The 19477-nt window shown below is 40.1% G+C and overlaps 1 protein-coding gene across 17 annotated transcripts in view; it reads left to right on the plus strand.

The window, feature by feature from the left end:
• The window catches only part of DYRK1A (dual specificity tyrosine phosphorylation regulated kinase 1A), a 145337-nt gene extending 127158 nt beyond the window's left edge, over window positions 1-18179 (plus strand). For 16 of the 17 annotated variants that reach the window (XM_048215183.2, XM_048215186.2, XM_057306773.1 and 13 more), the window contains 3 exons: window positions 8972-9278; window positions 9768-9892; window positions 14883-18179. In XM_048215183.2, coding sequence (XP_048071140.1) covers window positions 8972-9278; window positions 9768-9892; window positions 14883-15503 — 1053 coding nt within the window. In that variant the 3' untranslated portion in view covers window positions 15504-18179. Of the gene's footprint in view, window positions 1-8971; window positions 9279-9767; window positions 9893-12983; window positions 13065-14882 lie in introns of all 17 variants that reach the window. The other variant, XM_044389846.3, reaches the window with a different exon arrangement.
• Window positions 18180-19477: the final 1298 nt, after the last annotated feature.

A 19477-nucleotide genomic window follows, 5' to 3' on the forward strand; every position in this document is an offset into this window, starting at 1 on the left:
ATCTCCAAAATCCTCAAAGTGAGGTTTTCAAATCATTAGGTAACCTGTTTTAGTAAGTTTCTTTCAGCTGAGAACTTTTTTCAGCTCCCTAAACGATGTCAGTTTAACAGAGTAAATAATGGCAATTTTGCGTCTTGATTTAACTTTTTTTGTATCTGAAAATAATCATATTTTGTTATCTAGCTTGTTCGTAGTATAAAGCGAATGTAATATATAAATGTCTGATTGTATGTGATATATATACCAGACACCTTGTGATTGTAGTTTTGCATTTTTAACACGTATGAGATTTTATTTTTGCTCCAGTTTTTATTTTGTCCTTGCATTTTAGCGATGCTGCCACCAGGTGTCATTTCCAGTGAACTGAAGATGATGGTTATTTGCTTTAACTCACCTTCACATAGCTTGGAGTCTCAACTCTTAATGTTGAATGATTTTCTTTAGAATATTTAAAAACCTATCTGTAATTGTATCTTTCACAGCTGATTTGTAACTTACTGCGTCGTGCCTGATTCTCTAAAGTTCCAGGCAATGTAAAACCTGGCAGCCAAATTGTGCCTACTCCCCTTAAGAAAGGGGTGGAAAATACTGTGCAGGCCTCCTGAGTCCTTTTGCCTTTATCCACATCGCTAGCTTATCAGGCCTGGCCCCTTTCCCCCTGAACCAAAATACAGCCTGGGAATCCTTCTTAGTTTCCCCAGCATTCAGTGTAGCTCCTACCAGTCGATTTGAATTAGCATGGAGGATGTGAAAGCTCCTTTATGTTTTTTATCTCTCTGCAATACAGGCTACTACTTTCTCCATTTTGAAGTTTTTTTCTTCTGCCAGTTTTCTTCTCTTTTCTTTTTTAAGATTTTATTTATTTATTTGAGAAAGAGAGCATGAACAAGAGAGCACAAGCAGGGGGATCAGCAGAGGGAGAGGGAGAAGCAGACTCCCCACTGAGCAGGGAGCCTGACGTGGGGCTCGATCCCAGGACCCTGGGACCACGGCCCGAACTAAAGGCAGCTGCCCAACCGAGTGTGCCACCCAGGCGCCCCAGTTTTTTTTTTTTCTTTTTTCTAAATAAAACATTCATCCCATTGCATTCATATTTCTGTCTTAGAAAACCACAGTTAAGCCAGTGTGGGCTGTAACCCATCATTTCTCCCAGATTGAGCTATAATTATTATTATAAAAAATTATTGAGGGGGCACTTCAGAAAAGAGTAGATGGATCTTTTCCCTTTTTAAAATTGAAAGTGAGTATCTTAACCTCCATTTAATACAAATTAGCTATAGGTTTTATGAGATTTCCCTTAACTGCCATTAGCAGCTGGCTTAGACTTGATTTTTTTTTTTTAAGATTTTATTTATTTATTTGACAGAGATAGAGATAGCCAGTGAGAGAGGGAACACAAGCAGGGGGAGTGGGAGAGGAAGAAGCAGGCTCATAGCGGAAGAGCCTGATGTGGGGCTCGATCCCACAACGCCGGGATCACGCCCTGAGCCGAAGGCAGACGCTTAACCGCTGTGCCACCCAGGCGCCCCCCCCCTTTTTTTTTAAAGATTTTATTTAGACTTGATTTTTAAAGTATAAAATAACTATTTGTCTTTGAACAGAAATAAATTTTGCAATGACAAAAAAAAATCCAGAACCAAATGATTACATTATAAAGGATGAACTAGGGAATTTAACCCTAAGTATAAACTGAGTGCGTGTGCTGTCATTGGGTTTCTTTGTGCTTTTATTTTCTCAATGATTTAGTTTTTACTTTTAGTTTCTCACTTACGTTTCAAGAGCGCATTTTAGCTTCCTGGTAATGAAATCTGTATCCTACTGTATGTATATTTTTTTTGGTGGGGAACGTGGATGAAGAATTAAGATTTGTTTTGTTAAAGTATAGTTTTTGTACAACATATGCATACCTTAAGTGTTCATTTCGTTTTACCCTTGTGTACAGCAATGTAACCACTACCTAAAACAAGGCACAGAATATTTCCACCACACTAGAAGTTCTCTGGTGACTCTTTTGTCATCCCACCTCACCCCACTTCCTGATTACTGTCGTCATAGGTTAGCTTTGCCTGTTCATATGCAAAATTCATACGAATGTAATCCTATAGTATTTATTATTTTGTTTCCTTCACTTAACAAACATTGTTTTTGGAAATTCATCCATATTGTTGTGTGTTTAGAAAGTTCTTTCATTTTATTGCCTCATAGTATTCTACTGAATAAAAATACTGTTAATTTATCTATATTTACCCGTCAGTGGATGTTTGGGTTGTTTCTGATTTGGACCTATTATGAATAAGGGTACTGGGAACATTCTTGTATAAATCTTTTGTACATGTGTGTTTTCATTTCTCCGGGATCACTACCTAGAGGTAGAATTGCCAGGTCATAGGGTATATGTGTGTTTACCTTCACAAGAAAATACAGTTCTCCATGTTTTTATCATTTTACATTCCTACGGTGTATGAGGGTTCCAGCTGCATGACATCTTCACCATTAGGTATGGTTGGTCTTTTTTAAATCAGTCATTCTCACGGTCTATATAGTGGTTTCATTTGCCTTTCTCCATGACTAATAGTATGTGCTCATTAACCATTCATAGGTTGTTTTGGGTTTTTTGTTTTTTTGGTTTTTTTTTTGCAACCATCTTTCCAGTCTTTTACTCATTTATTATTGAGTTGTTCAATTATTGAGTTGCAGGGGGTTTTTTTGTTTTGTTTTGTTTTTGTTTTACATGTAATGAATATAAGTCCTTTGTCACATTTGTGTAAGTATTTTTTCCCAGACTGTGGTTTACCTATTTCTTTTCTTGGTGGTTTCTTTTGATGAGTGGAAAATTTTAATATCAATGAAATCAAATTTATCAACTGGTTTTTATTAATAGTACTAGTTTTTATATCCTAAGAAATACTTGCTTTCCTCAAGTTTGTGAGGGTATGCTGTGCTTTCTTTTAAAAGATTTTTTGATCCTAGTTTTTTATGGTTGGAATTCTGTGGTTCATCTTGAATTAAGTTTTGAATATGGAATGAGGTGTAGGAGTTGATGTTCACGTCCCCAGATGCTTACCTAAGCATTGCAGCATCATTTGTTGAATTGGGGGTCTATATTTGCACCCTGTTCTGTTGCTTTGGTTGATCAGCCCTTGAACCAGTACCATGGTGCTGGTTACTGTAGCTGTGTGGTAAGTGTTAAGTTCAAGTAGTATAAATCCCCCAGCCCTTTTCTTCTGTTTCAAGAATTTTTTTTTCTATTCTCCAGGTCCTTTTTATTTACATATAAATTTTAGAATCAGCTTATAAATTTGTACCCAAAAAATCTTGCTGGAATTTGTTTGGTTTGCATTTGAAGTTCCATCCAGGAGAACAGACATTTTAACAGCATTGAGTCTTCCAGTCTATGAACATGGTCTCTCCATTTATTTAGTCTTTAATTTGTCTCAGCAGCATTTTGTAGTATTTTGTGCAGAAGTCTCAGGCGTATTTTATTTAATTTTTAATTTTTTGGATGCAATTTTAAGTGTCCTTTTTGAAGTATCATCTTCTAATTTCTCATTGCAAATATGTGGAAATAGAACTGAGTTTTCTATATGACTCTGTATCCTAAGACCTTGCTCAGTTTACCTATTCTAGTTTTTTGTTTATTTTTAGATTCTGTAGGACTTCCTGCTTAATCATGTCCTCTGCAAATGAACAGTTTTATTCTTTGAATCTGTATGCCTTTATTTATTTTCGTTTTATTAACTGACTGGGACCTCCATATGTTGAGTAGTTATGATGAGAGCAGACATCTTCCCATGTTCCCACTCTGGTGGGAAAAGCATACATTTATTCAGTATTTTTAAGTATGGTACTAATTGTATGTTTCTTACAGCCCTCTGTCGGGTTGAAGGAATAGTTTCCTGTGTTTTTAGAGAAGTGTTTTGCTTGTTTGTTTTTCTAAACCACGAGTGGGTTTCCAGCGTTGTCACATGCTTACTGCGGCTATAGAGATGATCACAGTGGTTTTTCTCTGTTGTGTGGTAAAATACATTAATTAACTTTTAGAATATTAAGCTCAACCTATGATAAACCACACTTGGCCTTGATATACTGTCTACATATGTATTGCTGAGTTCAGTTCGTTAGTCTGTATTTGTAGGAATTTTGTCATTAAATGGATATTTGTCTAAAATTTTATATAATACCTTCATTAGATGTTGATCTCAGGATTATGCTGGTCTCATAAAACTATTGGAAAGTATTCTTTCTTGATTTTTCTGAAAGAATTTGTATAAGACTGGCATTATTTCTTTTGAAAATATTTTAATAGAGTTCATCGATGAAGCCCTCAGGAACCGGGGATGTTCTTTGTTAGAAGGTTATTAATTGTAGCTCATATTTTTTGATAAATATGTGGGTCTTCAGATTTTCTTTTTGAGTAAATTTTGGTAGGTATGTATTTCAAGAAACTTGTCCTCATCTAAGTTGTTAGCTTTATTAGCATAAAATTACCTATAATATTTCATTGTTATCTTTGTAATTTCTGGAGGATCTGTAGTCGTGGTGTCTCTTTTTGTTCCTAATGTCGGGCATTTCTGTTTTCTCCTTTTTTTCCCTATTATTCTTGCTAGTGGTTTGGCAAATGTACTAATCTTCTCAGACAACCAGTTTTTTGGTTTTTTTTTTTTACTGTTGTTTAGTCTTGTTTCTATTTCACTGATTCTTTTTATTATTCTTTTTCTTCTTACTTTAGGTTAAATTAGCTTTTTCTAGTTTCTGAAGGTGGAAGCTTAGATCATTTATTAAAAACTTTCTTCTGATAGCATTTAAAAAAGGCATAAATTTCCCTCTAATTACTGCTTTAACTGCAAGCAGCACCTCTACTGATTTTGAAACATTTCTAATTTCCCTTGTGATTTCTTTATTGACCCATTGTTATTTAGAATGTTGTTACATAATTTCAAAATATTTGAGGGTTTTCTAGACATCTTATTGTTAACTGATTGCTAATACAGTAGCATCATGGTCAGAAAACATGATTTAACTCCTTTAAAATTAATTCAGACCTGTTTTATGTTATAGCAGGTGATCTCTCTGAGAGAGGAATCTTTGGTGAATGTTCTGTGTACACTTGCTAGGAATTGTATTTTATACGTTTGTTTGGCGTAGTGGTCTACAAATGTCAGTGTAGGTTGGGTTGTTTGATTTTTTTTTTCGTATCTTTTACATCCTTACTTTGTGTGTATGTGTGTCTGTAGATATTCATTCTAGCAATGACAGAGAGGAATGTTAATCTTTAGTGATAATTTTGGATTTGTCTTAATCCCCCTTTCGTTGCTTTATGTGTTTTGAAGCTCTCTTAGTAGGTATGTACCCATTTAGTGTTGTTGTGACTTTGTGGTAAATTCATTTTTCATTATGATGAAATGTCCCTTTTTATCTCTAGTAATATTTTTAAGTCTGATTTGTCTGATATTACTATATCTGTACCAGCTTTCTTATTCTTCACATAGTCTATATTTTTCCTACCCCTTAACTTGAAATCAGCCTGTATTTTTATATATGAAGTATGACTCTTATATGCAATGTAAGTTGTCAATGCCTTTTAATCAAGTCAGCTAGTCTCCTTCTTTCATGATGAATTTTTAATCCATTTAATTATTCATTAAAAACCCTGAAGTTTGAGCTTTAAAGTGTTGTCTTGTCTTACCTCCTTTCTCCCCATTCCTTCTTTCCTGCCTTCTTCTGGGTTAATGGAATACTTTCTGGTATTTTATTTCATCTCCTCTATTGAGGAGCTATTACTGTGTGTGTAGTTTTTATTCTTTAATTATTTTTTAAGATTTTATTTATTTATTTTTGAGAGAGAGAGAGAGCATGAGCAGGGGGAGAGGGAGAAGGGAGAAGCAGACTCCCTGCTGAGTCAGGAGCCCGATGCAGGGCTCGATCCCAGGACCTCGAGATTATGACCTGAGCCAAAGGCAGATGCTTAACCGACTGAGCCACCCAGGCATCCTTGTGTGTAATTTTTAGTGTTATATGCGTCTTTAAGTGATCAGTTGGCATTCCTCTAATATTACTTGATAAACCATGTAGGCAACCATGTGCTTTTGCCTAACCCTCCACCTGCTGTGCACTTGTCATCGTATATCACTTGTGCATGTGTCACAGCCCTCAAAACAAACAACTCCACTGCTTTAAATAAAAAATGACTTTTAAAAATTTTAAACACCCAAAGAATGAAGGTAATAAGACAGTCTTTTCTGTTTACCTGTGCAGTTCTCTGTTCCTTTCTGCAATTTCTGGCTTCCAGCTGGTATTATGTTCCTTCAGAACAGAACTTCTAATTTTTTTTTTATTTTATAGTGAATAACTTTTGGTGGTGATTTTCTGTGAGCCGTTGTTTCTCTGAAAATATCTTTATTTACCTTCTTAAGGAAGATAAGGAAATTTCCATGGATATAGAATTCTAGGTTGACATTTCAGCAAAAGAAAAAAGAAATTATGACATTGTTTAAAGATGTTAATGACATTGTTTTCCGTATTACGTTGTTTCTGAAGAGAAGCCAGTGGTTTTTCTAAGCATCCTTCCCCATGTGTAATGTTTCTCCCTCTCCCTGGCTGATTTTGATCTTTTTCTCTTTATGTTCAATTCTTCAGTAAGTTGACTCTTATGTCACTAGTTTTCTTTGTATTTATTTTCATTGGAGTTTGCAGAGTTCTTGGGTCTGTGGGTTGTTCTCTTTCATCAGTTCTTGAATATCCTCAGATTTTGTCTTTTCAAATATTTGTTCTGCTCAGTCTTTTTCTTTTTTTTCTTTTTCATTTTCTTTCCTCTCCTCTCCTCCCCTCCCCTTTCCTTTTTCTACTTAAATGTATGTTACATTGCACTATATTATCTTAGAGGTCTCTGGTTTATTCATTCTATGTTCTTTTTTTGTTTTAGTTTGGATAATTTCTTTGCTCTGTCTTCTTATTCACTGATTTTTTTCTTCTGTTGAGTCCAGTCTTATGTTAAAACCATTAAGTGAATTCTTTATTTCTGATATTGCATATTTTAGTTCTAACATTTCCACTTTTTTTTTTTTTTTAAAGATTTATGTTTTTGAGAGAGAGAGAAAACACGCCTGGCAGGGGACAGGCAGGGGGCAGAGGGAGAGAGAATCTTAAGCAGACTCCATGCTGAACGCGGAGCCGAACACGGGGCTCGATCTCATGACCTTGAGGTCATGACTTGAGCCAAAACCAAGAGCAGTCACACGCTCAACCGACTATTCCACCCAGGCGCCCCTCTTTTCTGGTTTTTTGTATGGTTTTCATCTTGTCTCCTGAAATCTCCCCATCTGTTCATACATGTTGTCCACCTTTTGAACTAAATTCTTTAACGTATTTGTCATAACTATTGATAATGCCTGTCTGCCAGTTTCAACATCTGGGTCATTTATGTGGGTCGTCTTACTAATTTTTTCACTTGATTATGGACCCATCTTTTTAATATTTCTTGTATCTGATTTTTTAAATGTGTGCCAGACTTTGTATTTAAGAACACTTGAGATGGAAGTAAATTTTGCTTCCCTCCAGAAAGAGACCCACCTCTCATTCTGTCGGATCGTAGTGTGGGGCTAGGTCAGTTTCCTTTGTAGTTAAGCTGAATCTGGGCTTTGCTTCATTTGTCTGCTCAGCTTAGATTCTATTCTCCACCGTGTTCATAGATTTTAAGTAGTGTCTGTGGAGACCTGAGCGCTCCGTACATTGTGGCCCAGCTAGCAGCCTGCTCGTGTCGGTGCCTCACGCAGTCTCTGTCTGGCCTGCTGCTCTGCCCCCAGCCTCTCAGTGCCCTGGGGGCTCCCATCTGGGCTGTCGGCCTGCCCTCAGCCTTGGGTCCTTCCGCACCACCACAAGTTGGTTCAGAGTTGGGCTGGATGCTTACCCAGATCTCTGGCGTTTGTTCGCCCATCTCATGACCCTTCTTTCCCAAGAAGGGCTTTTCATTTTCTGGAATTTAGTTAATTCTGGTTTGTTTAGTCCTAGGCACTCTAATGGGCTTTTAAAATGGACTGTTCTTGTGGCCCGGCTTACCTGCCTGGCCTGTTCTTGCTTCTAGAGTGAGAGCAATGTCCCTTGCAAATTTCTACCTTGTCACCAGAAGTAAAAATCCAGTGATGCTGTTCTGAATAAATTCAGTATTCATAGGGATTTTAAGTGTTACGCTGTCCTCTCTTGAAAAATGAATTTTCAGAAAATTTCAATGCATTAAGGTAATTTATTATTCAACCTACTCTAAAGGGAGGTATAAATAATTTGCTTTTAATTTCTTTAAATATATGCAAAGGGGCGCCTGGTTGGCTCAGTCGGAGGAGGGTGTGACTCTGGATCTTGGGATTGTGAGTTTAAGCCCCACATTGGGTGTAGAGATTACTTTTAATAAATTTTTAAAAAGTGTAAGTGAGTAGGTTTAAACCAGTGAATCTTAACTTGGAGCCTACTTGCAGTGTTGACCAAAGCTCTGGAGAGCTGCCGTTGTGAAAGAAAGGGGCACCCAGGGTAGCTGGGGCATCAGGCAGAAAAGAGGTTAAGAACCACATGCCTGGAGTGGCAGTTGGCACACCTCCTTCACGTGAAGAACCAGATAGCACAGGGTGTGGGCTCCGTGGGCTTCTGTGGCATCTTACTTGGTTTTATTTGGTTTTACAATCTCCAAACATATAAAAACCATTTATGGCTGAGGCTGGACAAAAACACCCCCTAGGCCAGGCCATTGTTGGCTAAGCCCTGGGCTCCGTGATCTTTACAGTCATTCTTGACCTCAAAATTATTTTGAATTTCTCTAAGTGCATCTGCAGTAGTAATGTATGAAAATACAGAGGATCTAACTATAAAGCATTCTTTTTAATAAGGGCCTGTACGTAATAGATTTAAGCATATTTGAAGTTATGTAGGCTTTTACATATTCCATCAAATTTAGAGAAAGCCTTTTTATCTTTCTTCTCTTTAGGAGTATAAACCACCAGGAACCCGTAAACTTCATAATATTCTCGGAGTAGAAACAGGAGGACCTGGTGGGCGTCGTGCTGGGGAATCGGGTCATACTGTAGCTGACTACTTGAAGTTCAAAGACCTCATTTTAAGGATGCTTGATTATGACCCCAAAACTCGAATTCAACCTTACTATGCCCTGCAGCACAGTTTTTTCAAGAAAACAGCTGACGAAGGCACTAACACAAGTAATAGTGTGTCTACCAGCCCTGCGATGGAGCAGTCCCAGTCTTCGGGCACCACCTCCAGTACGTCTTCAAGCTCAGGTCGGTTCTTAGCCCGAGGTTAGGCCTGCAGGGCTTTACTGTTTTCTTTACCAAATGGGGGTTATTGTAAAGTATCTTAAAAACTTGTTGGTGGGATAGGGAGAAATTACTTGACCTAAGTCTATTCTTTGTAGTTAGTAAAAAAAAAAAAAAATCCACCTGCCCCAAAGCTCCAGTACTTAATTACGCATAATAAAGTCTGCTTGGCAGTTGGAAACGAAACTCTCTACTAACCAAAATTTTTAATTGCTTTTTAAATAGAACTACTTTGTTCACATGGTTGAATTCTCCTCTGATGTAACCAAAACCAAATAGTTCAGTGGCTAATGGGAAAGAACTTAGAGAGTGGGCTAACTTTCTGATCCGCTTTCAGGCTGTTACAGCTTTCTGTGTGTGACGTGCTTTCAGTTTCAGTGTTACAGCTGTAGGATATATACTTGAGCAAAGCTAACTTCAGACTTACAAGTTGTCTTGTGTGTGCTACCAAAGGTGGATCGTCGGGGACGAGCAACAGCGGGAGAGCCAGGTCAGACCCGACGCACCAGCACCGGCACAGCGGCGGGCACTTCACAGCTGCCGTCCAGGCCATGGACTGTGAGACCCACAGTCCCCAGGTGAGCCTCCGCGCCGCTCACGCCGTCCCCTGCTGTGCCCAGGGAGAGCAGCCGTGGGGGCCGGGGGCCTTTCGGAGGGTTGTATCACTTTCTCCAAAGGGTCATGGTAGCTTCCTCATTTATAGGGAATTCTAACGTGTTTGTAACTAAAACACATCCGTGCAGTTTTCTCTCTCATTATTCAGAAACAGCTAACATTTCTGGGGTGCATACCAGCTACTGCTCCAGTTGTTTTTTCCTGTGTTTATCTCCTTTACTACAGCAGTGTTTTGAGCCTTACACGTTCGAGTTTTCATTTTACTTTGGGAACTGACACTTGATGGGTGAGATAACTTTCCCGGCTCGTGATCTTGATTACTTGCTCTGACTGCTTCCCTGTGATCTTTCATCACTAACAGTCCTTGATTCCAAGTCAGTTTGTGGTTTGATTTTAACCTTCATGTTGGTCTGGTTTGGTTTGGTTTTGGGGTGGGGTGTTTTTTTTTTTTTTGAGGATTTTTTATTCCTTTGTTTTTTAAATTTGTTAAAGAAGAGGCTGTAATTGAGTAATGTTTTTTTAAAAAATGGGTGAAGCAGATGGTGGTAGTAAAAATATTGAATGCTCCTTGTAAAATAGTAAGTTAATTCCTACTGAGCACATTACAGTGTTTTATAATGAGAGGCCAGTGTGTTATTTGCTGAGCGAAGTAGAGCTGAGGTTGCTGACTGTCATCCCCCATTCTTGTGGCCGGGTCTGCTGGATGCCACAGGAGAAAACCCCACGCGTGGTCGGTTGGTACCACCGTTAATTAGTATTCCCCGGTCTCTCTGGGCACTCTGACCATTCCTCGTCCCCTCCTGTCTCTCCGTTCTCTTTAATCATTGTTTCAGGTGCTGCTTCTACTCTTTGTAGAAACTGTTGACCTCTCCTTCAGTGACCTCGCTCTTGCTGCATAAGGAGAGTCTTCAGACCAGGAGCGCCTCATCCAGCCTGAGTGCTTGTCCGCCTCTCTTCCACCTCTGTGTCTTGTCAGAGGCAGGGTCTTCCCTCTTGCCCAAGGCCAGCCCCCCTTGAGCTCCTGCCCGCTCCTCCTCCTTGCATTTGACTTTGCCCTTTGCTCAGCCTCTGGCTCCTGGGGCTACAGCCTCTCCTCTTCTGCTTGATTTTTCTTCCTGTCAGCGTCTGATCCTCCCCAAGTCTCTCCCAGCTGGAGCTAGACCTTTCTGTGTCTGTCTGGCCCTACATTTTGCTGCGAGGTGGGGGTGGGCTCTATTTTATCCCTGAAGAATTCTTCAGTCTGCTCCAGTCAGGCTGCCTCCAAGCCGTTCCTGCATCGTCAGCTGCGATCACTGCTGAGGAGGCCAGTGGGCATTCAGATGCTCGCCTTTTTTCATTCCTCACCCACATTGACAGTCCTGGCTCCTCCCTCCCCTTGGAAGCTCTCTCCTTCTTTTTCCCTTGACAGGTCACCGCCTGACTTGCCCCCCACTTCTCTGGGCTTTCCTTCCTCGTCTTCTCTTTGGGATTCTCTTCTGCCCACCCTTACTGATGACTGTGGTACCATCCTTTTTTTTTTTTTTTTTTAAAGATATTATTCATTCATTCATTCATTTGAGAGAGAGCTGAGCAGGGGGATGGGCAGAGCAGGAGGGAGAGGGACAAGCAGACTACACACTGAGCACAGAGCCTGATGCAGGGCTTGATCCCTCGACCCCGAGATCATGACCCAGGCGGAAACCAAGAGTCAGACACCCAACTGACTGAGCTACCCAGCCACCCCGACTGTAGTACTGTCTCGATGCAGGTCACTCCTCCAGCTTCAGTTCTCACCCAGACCTCAGTCCTGAGCCCGAGGCCTTTCTTTCTGTTTACTGTAACCATCACTTCAAAAGTCTCTACGACGGGACACTGCAGATGCGCCGTATAACTGCATTTGCACCCTGTCACAGCTCTCCACCCTTGGGGGGTTCTTCATGGAGATGGCGCTGGGGGCGCCCGTTTGTTCCAGCCGTACACCTGGGGGTTAGGGAGCTCATTTTTGACTCCTCTTTCCCTCATCCCGCAGTTGAATCAAGTAGTAAGTTGTGTGGATTCTGAATATCCTAAATATGCTTTTATTCTCTGTACTTCACCCCATTCTGCAGCCGTCTCCAGCCTGTCTTACTATACAGAATATTCTAAGTGGTCCTCCAGCTTCCAGTTTCAGCCAGCGGTCAACACTGTTCCCTTCTCCACAGGCACGGAACATTCAGTAAAGCAGTCTGATGTGGCCTTTCCCTACTTTAAACCAGCGTTTGGTTTTCCTTTGTACTTAAAAGGAAATTTAGACTTCTTATGAAGGTCTTGGTGACCACCATGGCCTGACCCCTTTTCAGGGCATTCTCTTCTTTATTTGCTCTGGTCTTACTGGATTTTTTTCCATTTCTAGAAGACACCCATGTTCTTTCATGTTTCTCTCATGTACTGTGTTCAGCCCGGACACTTTTCCTCTCTCTATTGTAGTCACTACCATTTATACTTCATGTCTTCGCTTAAACGTTGAATTCTTTAGAACCACCTACCTTTCTGCCCTCCAAATGCATGAGATAGCGCAAACACATAGACATGGGCCAGGAGTAACATGAGACACTTGTTTACCTCCCACCTGTATTTCACAGAAGTCATTATTTTGCCTTATTTGCTTTAAGCCCTTGTTAATTTAATTTTTTGAATAGATGATATATCGTTAAAAAAATATGTAAGTGTAAAAGGGGATTCAGTGAAGACTTCCCTTCCATGTCCTCTAGTCACCCAATTTCTGAACTAGTGTTACTGGTTTTTGGTATATTTTACACATACCCACGTACAGATGCATATTCTTAATCTTTGTACACAAATAGTGTGCTGTGCACACTTCTACATCCTGAGTGTTGTGTTTTTGTTTTTTTTAACATGTTTTACATGTATTTTTTAACATATATTTGGAGCTTTTTCTATATCAGTATATGGAGAACTTTTTCATCCTTTCTTTATAGTCACACGGTACTCTACTGTTTAGAGGGCCATAAGTCACTTCCCCAGGTCCCTGTTAATGGACAGTTAGTTAACCTCCAGTCTTTTTTACTATTACAGATGATGCTGGAATGCCATACACATATCACTCACACACATGCAGTGTAACTGTGGTAGAAACCCCTCGATGTGACATCACAGGTCAGAGAGTGATGTGATCTGTGATTTTTACAGCTGCTGCCAAATTGCTCTCCATGTAGTTTCGCCAGTATAGCCTTCCACTAACAAGACTTCGGAGAAATAGTCCGAAGGTGTGATTACCTTCGATCAATCTGAAATGAAAAATGGTATTGGACAGAGGATATTTTTATTTTGATTATTTATTTTTATACATGAATTTGAGTAGCTTCATAGTTGAAGAACCATTAGTAGTTCCTGAAAACTTTCTGGCTATTTTTCTACTGGATTGTTTTCAGTGGTGTTTCTTGAAGTTTGGTTCTTAGACTACCTTTGTTGAGTAAATACTTAATGATTTATGCTGGCTCCTGATAAAAGAAACGCGGGCTTTGCCTTCTTCGAGCTTATAGTGCCACAGTAAATAAACAAAATCAAATTAATAGAAATTGCAAATACCATTAATTGATAAAAAGAAAACAGGGCTGGATAACGTGATATAGAACAGCTGGCTATTTGTTGGGTGGGATGTGTTATGATTCGAGTAGGCCAGACTGATAACAGACCCCCCAAATACGGTAGCTTAAAGCGTATGAGGTTTCTTTCTTTTTTATGTGATGGTCCTGTAGGGATTCAGCTTAGTGGCACGGCTCTGTCCCGTATCCTGGGCTCCACCACCCCTTAGGGCCTACTTGTCTGCTGTATCTACCAGGCAGGGCGTGGAAGGTATTTGTGGGCCAGGTCTGGCCATGACCTAGAAGCTTTCATTCATGTTCCACCAAGATTTAGTCATGTGCCCATACCGAAGTACGGGGGAGGCTGAGAAGTATAGTGCAGCCATGTGGACAGCTAGTAGCTTCTGCCACAGGAGTTGGGGCAGCCTTATCCAGAGTGGTCAGAGAAGACTCAAACTGAAATGAGAAAGAAGAATCCAAGCAGAAATTAGAAATCCGAGCAGTTTAGGCAGAAAGGAACAGTAGGCACAAATATGCCCTGAGACATTTGAAAAATACCAACTAGAAGGAAGACCTGGTGTGGTTGGAACCCGGGTAGCAAGAGGAAGCATAGCTAGAGGAGAAGTTTGGAGAAATGAACACTGGCCAGATGAGGCAGACTGCTATATGGATTTTGGATTATTTTGTTTTTCTAAGGGCACGGAGAGATCATTAAAGGATCTTAAATAGGGAAGTGATTGGATCTGTGTTTTTAAAAAGTTCATTCTTCACTATGGAGAATGGACTGGAAAAAGGCACAAGGATGGAAGCTGGGAGCTGATTTCTGGGGCTCTTGGACCAGTGCAGGCAAGAGCTAGATGGTAGGAGCCTGGGAGAGGAGGGATGGTGGTGGACACGAAGGGAAGAGGTCAGGTTGGGGCTCTGTTTTGAAGGCCGACTCAGTGGTACTTGCTTATGGTTTGGATGGAGGAATTGCTGAGCAGCTAATGGGGAGGGTGTTCTTACCGAAACAGGAAAGATGGTGAGAAGAGGGGCTTTACAGGGGAAGTAAAGAACTCATTTTGAACCTGTCAAGAATATTTACTATCTGGCTCTTTCCAGAAAAAGTTTGCTGAACCCTGGCATAAACAATGCTCCCAAGGAACGAAAGTGGCCAGTGAAATATGTGAGCCTATTAATGGGTATAGCTTGCTAAAAATTGCAGCTTTCATAGTAAAATACCTTTTCATTTAAATATATTTGGAATTTTGCATTGTAGAACTAACACACTGAAAGTTTCAAAATCCCCTCTCTCTAATTAGTGTAATGCTGTTGTCATAGTTTTTGATGGAAGATGAATTAAAGCTTGGAAACAGTACTCTGAATAAATTCTTCAAAAATCTTCTTACAGGTGCGTCAGCAATTTCCTGCTCCCCTTGGTTGGTCAGGCACTGAAGCTCCTACACAGGTCACTGTTGAAACTCATCCCGTTCAAGAAACAACCTTTCATGTAGCCCCTCAGCAGAATGCATTGCATCATCACCATGGAAACAGTTCCCATCACCATCACCACCACCACCACCACCACCACCACCATGGACAACAAGCCTTGGGTAACCGGACCAGGCCAAGGGTCTACAATTCTCCAACGAATAGCTCCTCTACCCAGGATTCTATGGAGGTTGGCCATAGTCACCACTCCATGACATCCCTGTCTTCCTCAACTACTTCTTCCTCTACATCTTCCTCCTCTACTGGTAACCAAGGCAATCAGGCCTACCAGAACCGCCCAGTGGCTGCTAATACCTTGGACTTTGGACAGAATGGAGCTATGGACGTTAATTTAACCGTCTACTCCAATCCCCGCCAAGAGACTGGCATAGCTGGACATCCAACATACCAATTTTCTGCTAATACAGGTCCTACACATTACATGACTGAAGGACATCTGACAATGAGGCAAGGGGCTGATAGAGAAGAGTCCCCCATGACAGGAGTTTGTGTGCAACAGAGTTCTGTAGCTAGCTCGTGACTAAATTGAAACTTGAGTTTGTTTCTTGTGTGTTTTTATAGAAGTGGTGTTTTTTTCCAAAAAACAAAGTGCAAAGCTGCTTGCATCAGAAGGAGATTAACACACTGAACCGCTACAAGAGGGCAAAGCTGACTTTTTTTTTTTTAACTTGAAAAGATTGCAAAGGGACAATGAAGTTTTTAAAAGAGCCATGTCCAAACCCATCGTCATGGATAGCACAGAGGTGTCCTCTTTTTGCCTCCCCCATTTTAACTTGCCACACCCCAGTCATAATGGGTTTTTTTTTTTGTCTTTCTGTTCCACAAAAGTTAATGTTCAGATGTTGGTCTTGGTCATTTGCCAACTAATTTTAAAATAAAAAGGCACTGCACATAATTTGCATAAAGGGCCCCTTGAGGGTGTTTTTTTTTTTTTCTTTTGCTTCCCCCCCCCCTTTTTTTCCCCTCTCTTGTTTGTTTTGTTTTGGGTGGGGGGGGGTGGGAAATTTGGGTTTTTAAGTCCTCTAAACACACTTGGGCACGGAAATGCAGTACTGTAAGGAAGAGGGACCTCCAGCTTACACAAACATCACCTTCAGCTCTATGGAAGGGACAGTTGTATTGGAGTTTGTAAGGCACAGTAAGCATGCTAAGTGGCGGGGATCAGAACTCTCCTGTCTGAACCTACTGAGGAGCAAAGCAGCAATTACATGGGATCCTGTGGGTCTCCTGTTGTAGACGCCACAGTAAGATAGTAATGGAACATGACCGGTCTCCTAACCAAGGTGCACTGAGAAGCAATCAACGGGTCAGTCGTGGCCAGTCCTGGGGAGGTCTGAGTGGTGGTCTTTGGGATAACCTTTGGCCTTATGGATTTGGACTCGAAATTAGAAGAGCCTACCATTTCAGATGCAATCACTTTTGGACATGCTTTTGCAGACAGTCCTTAATGCTGAAAACACAGAGAATGGGTAATTCAAGAGGCCTTTCTTTTAAAATAGACTTTTGTGACCCACTAATTGTAAGGTATTGCAAGGTCACTTTGCGTGTGTCATAAAGTTGACTTCCTTATTGGTTGAAGGTCACAGAAGTAGTGGTTTGCTTTGATGGAAATAGCTACAGCTGTGTCCCTTCCTGCTTTTTACTTTTTTGTTTTTGTTTTTGTTTTTTTTTTGCTTTTTTTTCTCGGCACGTGGTATCTCCACCATTTCTTCTGCACAAAGATGTCTTCTGTTCATCCTGAACATTTTTAAAAAATGCAGAATTTTATGTGACTGCTTTTTTGCCTCACAATTATGCTGTGAATTTTACAAAAATTTATTTTCTTTTTTGATAATTTATTGTACCAAAGCTGTTTTTATAGCACATAGATGTCTGTAACCAATAATGTAGCAGTTCTGCACTTTGACACAAGGTGTAACTAGACCATTTTTAAATGTCAGTTGAAAATTATGGCTGTACTATTGCTTAAACAAAACTGGAACTGTTGTTGAATCCATAGCCAATACATCTACAGCAATCTTGTGTACTGAGCATAATAGATTGACCTCTAATTCAAGATCCCAACATCTGTTACATTCTAAATGTGTTCAGGCTTCTGAAGGTAAAGGGACACTGGATCCAGAAGCTGTGGAGCCAGCAGCTGATTCGTGTATTCCTGATTAACCTCCTTGTAGACTTGAAAGCAAGACCTCGATTGCACCGACAGGTCAAAAATCCGAGCACGAGTAAAGCAGAACTCTCATGCGTGACCTGAAGTGAACGGGCTGGTGTCGAACAGGTGCCTAGTTTTGAGATTCTGCTGCCTTAATGTAACACAGGCTGGCAGTGGCTAAATTTGCGTTCCCATTTTAAATTGACCAATTTTAGGGTGTTATACTTTTGAGCGGTTGAATTGGGAGAATGAAGAGAAGTAATTTATCTGTCCAAGATCAAAGAAGCCTAGGAAAGAAGCAGTAATCTACCTCTGCCGATAACCCTGTTCAGAACAACTCAGCAGAACACCACATTACTTTTTATTGGTCAATTCCATGGGGCTGACTAGGTCAGTTTTTTCTGAACAAAAGCAGGTTTTTATATGTAAACAGTGACAAAAGAAAGGCTTAAAACTATGTGAATGTGAATGGAAACTTGGAAAATATCCGTTTTTATAATCCACAAATTTTTTTTTGTTGTTAATCAGGAAATCCATATTTATTTTGTAATTAAATGTCAAGCCTGTGGATGATTTTTGAACTTGGTAGTTCATAAAGGTTTACAGTGAATAAAAGGAGATCATCTTGAGTATAGCAGTATCAAAAGGAATCAGTAGTTACTGCTGTTGAGGAATATGAGGGGAAGATAGTACATGGGTCAGGTCATTTTTTTCTGTGCTGGTTGCCACATCTTAGCAAGCACCAAAAAAACAAAAGCAGTTTTTAAACCGCTATTAACATAAAGGAAATCATAAAATCCAATGCTTCTGCATACTGTGTTATGTTACAGTCCAGTTTTGTGTGCTTTACTACACGGTTTGGTTACAGGACTTCTGTGCATTGTAAAACATAAACAGCATGGAAAAGGTTAAATACCTGTGTGCAGATTGTAAGATCTGGTCCGGACTTGCTGTGTATATTGTAACGTTAAATGAAAAGAACCCCCCTTTGTATCATAGTCATGCGGTCTTATGTATGATAAACAGTTGAATAATTTGTCCTCAGACTCTTTACTATGCTTTTTTAAAATTAAGAAAAATGTAAACATAGTAAAAATCTTCCTATGCAAGTAAACTGGTCCAGGTAATGGTCTGGTAGGTATATTGAGTGTAAGTTTGGTCCAAGGTGTGAAAAGGAAAATAGTATTTATGTTGACCTAGGTAGGCATCCCAGATCTTGGGAAGTAAAGATCGGAGGTTTTGACTTTGATCATTTTGAGTATTAAGATGGATTCTATGAGTGATGAACTATATTCAGTTTCTCTCTGGTTCGAAGTGCTAATAGTTTGTGGTGTTCAGAATGGCTTTGAGGGTTCAGTGGTTTTCCCTAAGAGAAAGCAAGAGGAAATACACGTCGTCTTGTTCCTCCTTCCCCAGACCCTCGTATGGGGGTGAGTCAGGGACTTTCTTGTACAGTCTGAAACGCCTGCCCCAGTGCATTTGTGTCTGGCCTACAGTCTCCTCTCTTTATAAACTAATCGGTAAGTATGTATTAAGGTGCCTGTCGACAAAGGCAAAAAAAGCTTATTCAAAAAAGTTAAATGTGACTCTGCTGAATGCATGTTGGCCACACAGAGTTAGACTTAACATGTAAGAAAGAAAAACTTGCTTTAGTTTTTTTCTTAGGGTATGAGCATTTTCCGTAGGTTAAGTGGCACATTTTTATGGTATCAGACTTCAGAAACCATTTTAATGTTGTTAGAACTATCTGTAAAAAATCATTACGGCTGCAGTCATTCTAGAAGGACAATGCCTGTTGCGTTTGTGACTGTAGCCTCCTTTCCAGCTCCTGCGTTGTTAAACTTATGGTTAAAATAAGTCATATAATAAGGAAATACATAAACTACAAAGACGAGATAGCAAATGCCCAATTTCTTCCAGGTGCCCCAATTCCCTTTTGGCCTTTACTTTGTTCGCTGTCGGAATACAAGCTCAGTACTCATTTTTATATCCATTTTTGTAGCGGTGACCATAACTAATAGATCAGGTGATTTGTTCCAGATACAGAGGTTGGCCTTAGTGCCATTTATGAAGACCATTTGAAATTTTAAGCTTAAGGCCAGGGGGAACGCCGACTGTGGTGCACTGAGACTGTATTCAGATTTCTGAGAACGCTCCCTGGGACAGCTGGTGGCCCAGCATCGAGAAGCCTTGGGTGTCAGAGTAGAGCAGACGTTCTCATTTTCTTAATCTTGGATCTCCTTCCCTAGACTTAATTTTCTAGTGTGAAAATACACATTGAGTCATTTTTAGTAGAAAGAACAAGAAAAGAGAAGAGCCTAAGAAAACAGCTTATTTTATCC

Source organism: Ursus arctos, unplaced genomic scaffold, assembly GCF_023065955.2.
Source record: "Ursus arctos isolate Adak ecotype North America unplaced genomic scaffold, UrsArc2.0 scaffold_4, whole genome shotgun sequence".
In the NCBI taxonomy this organism is placed as follows: Eukaryota; Metazoa; Chordata; class Mammalia; order Carnivora; family Ursidae; genus Ursus; species Ursus arctos.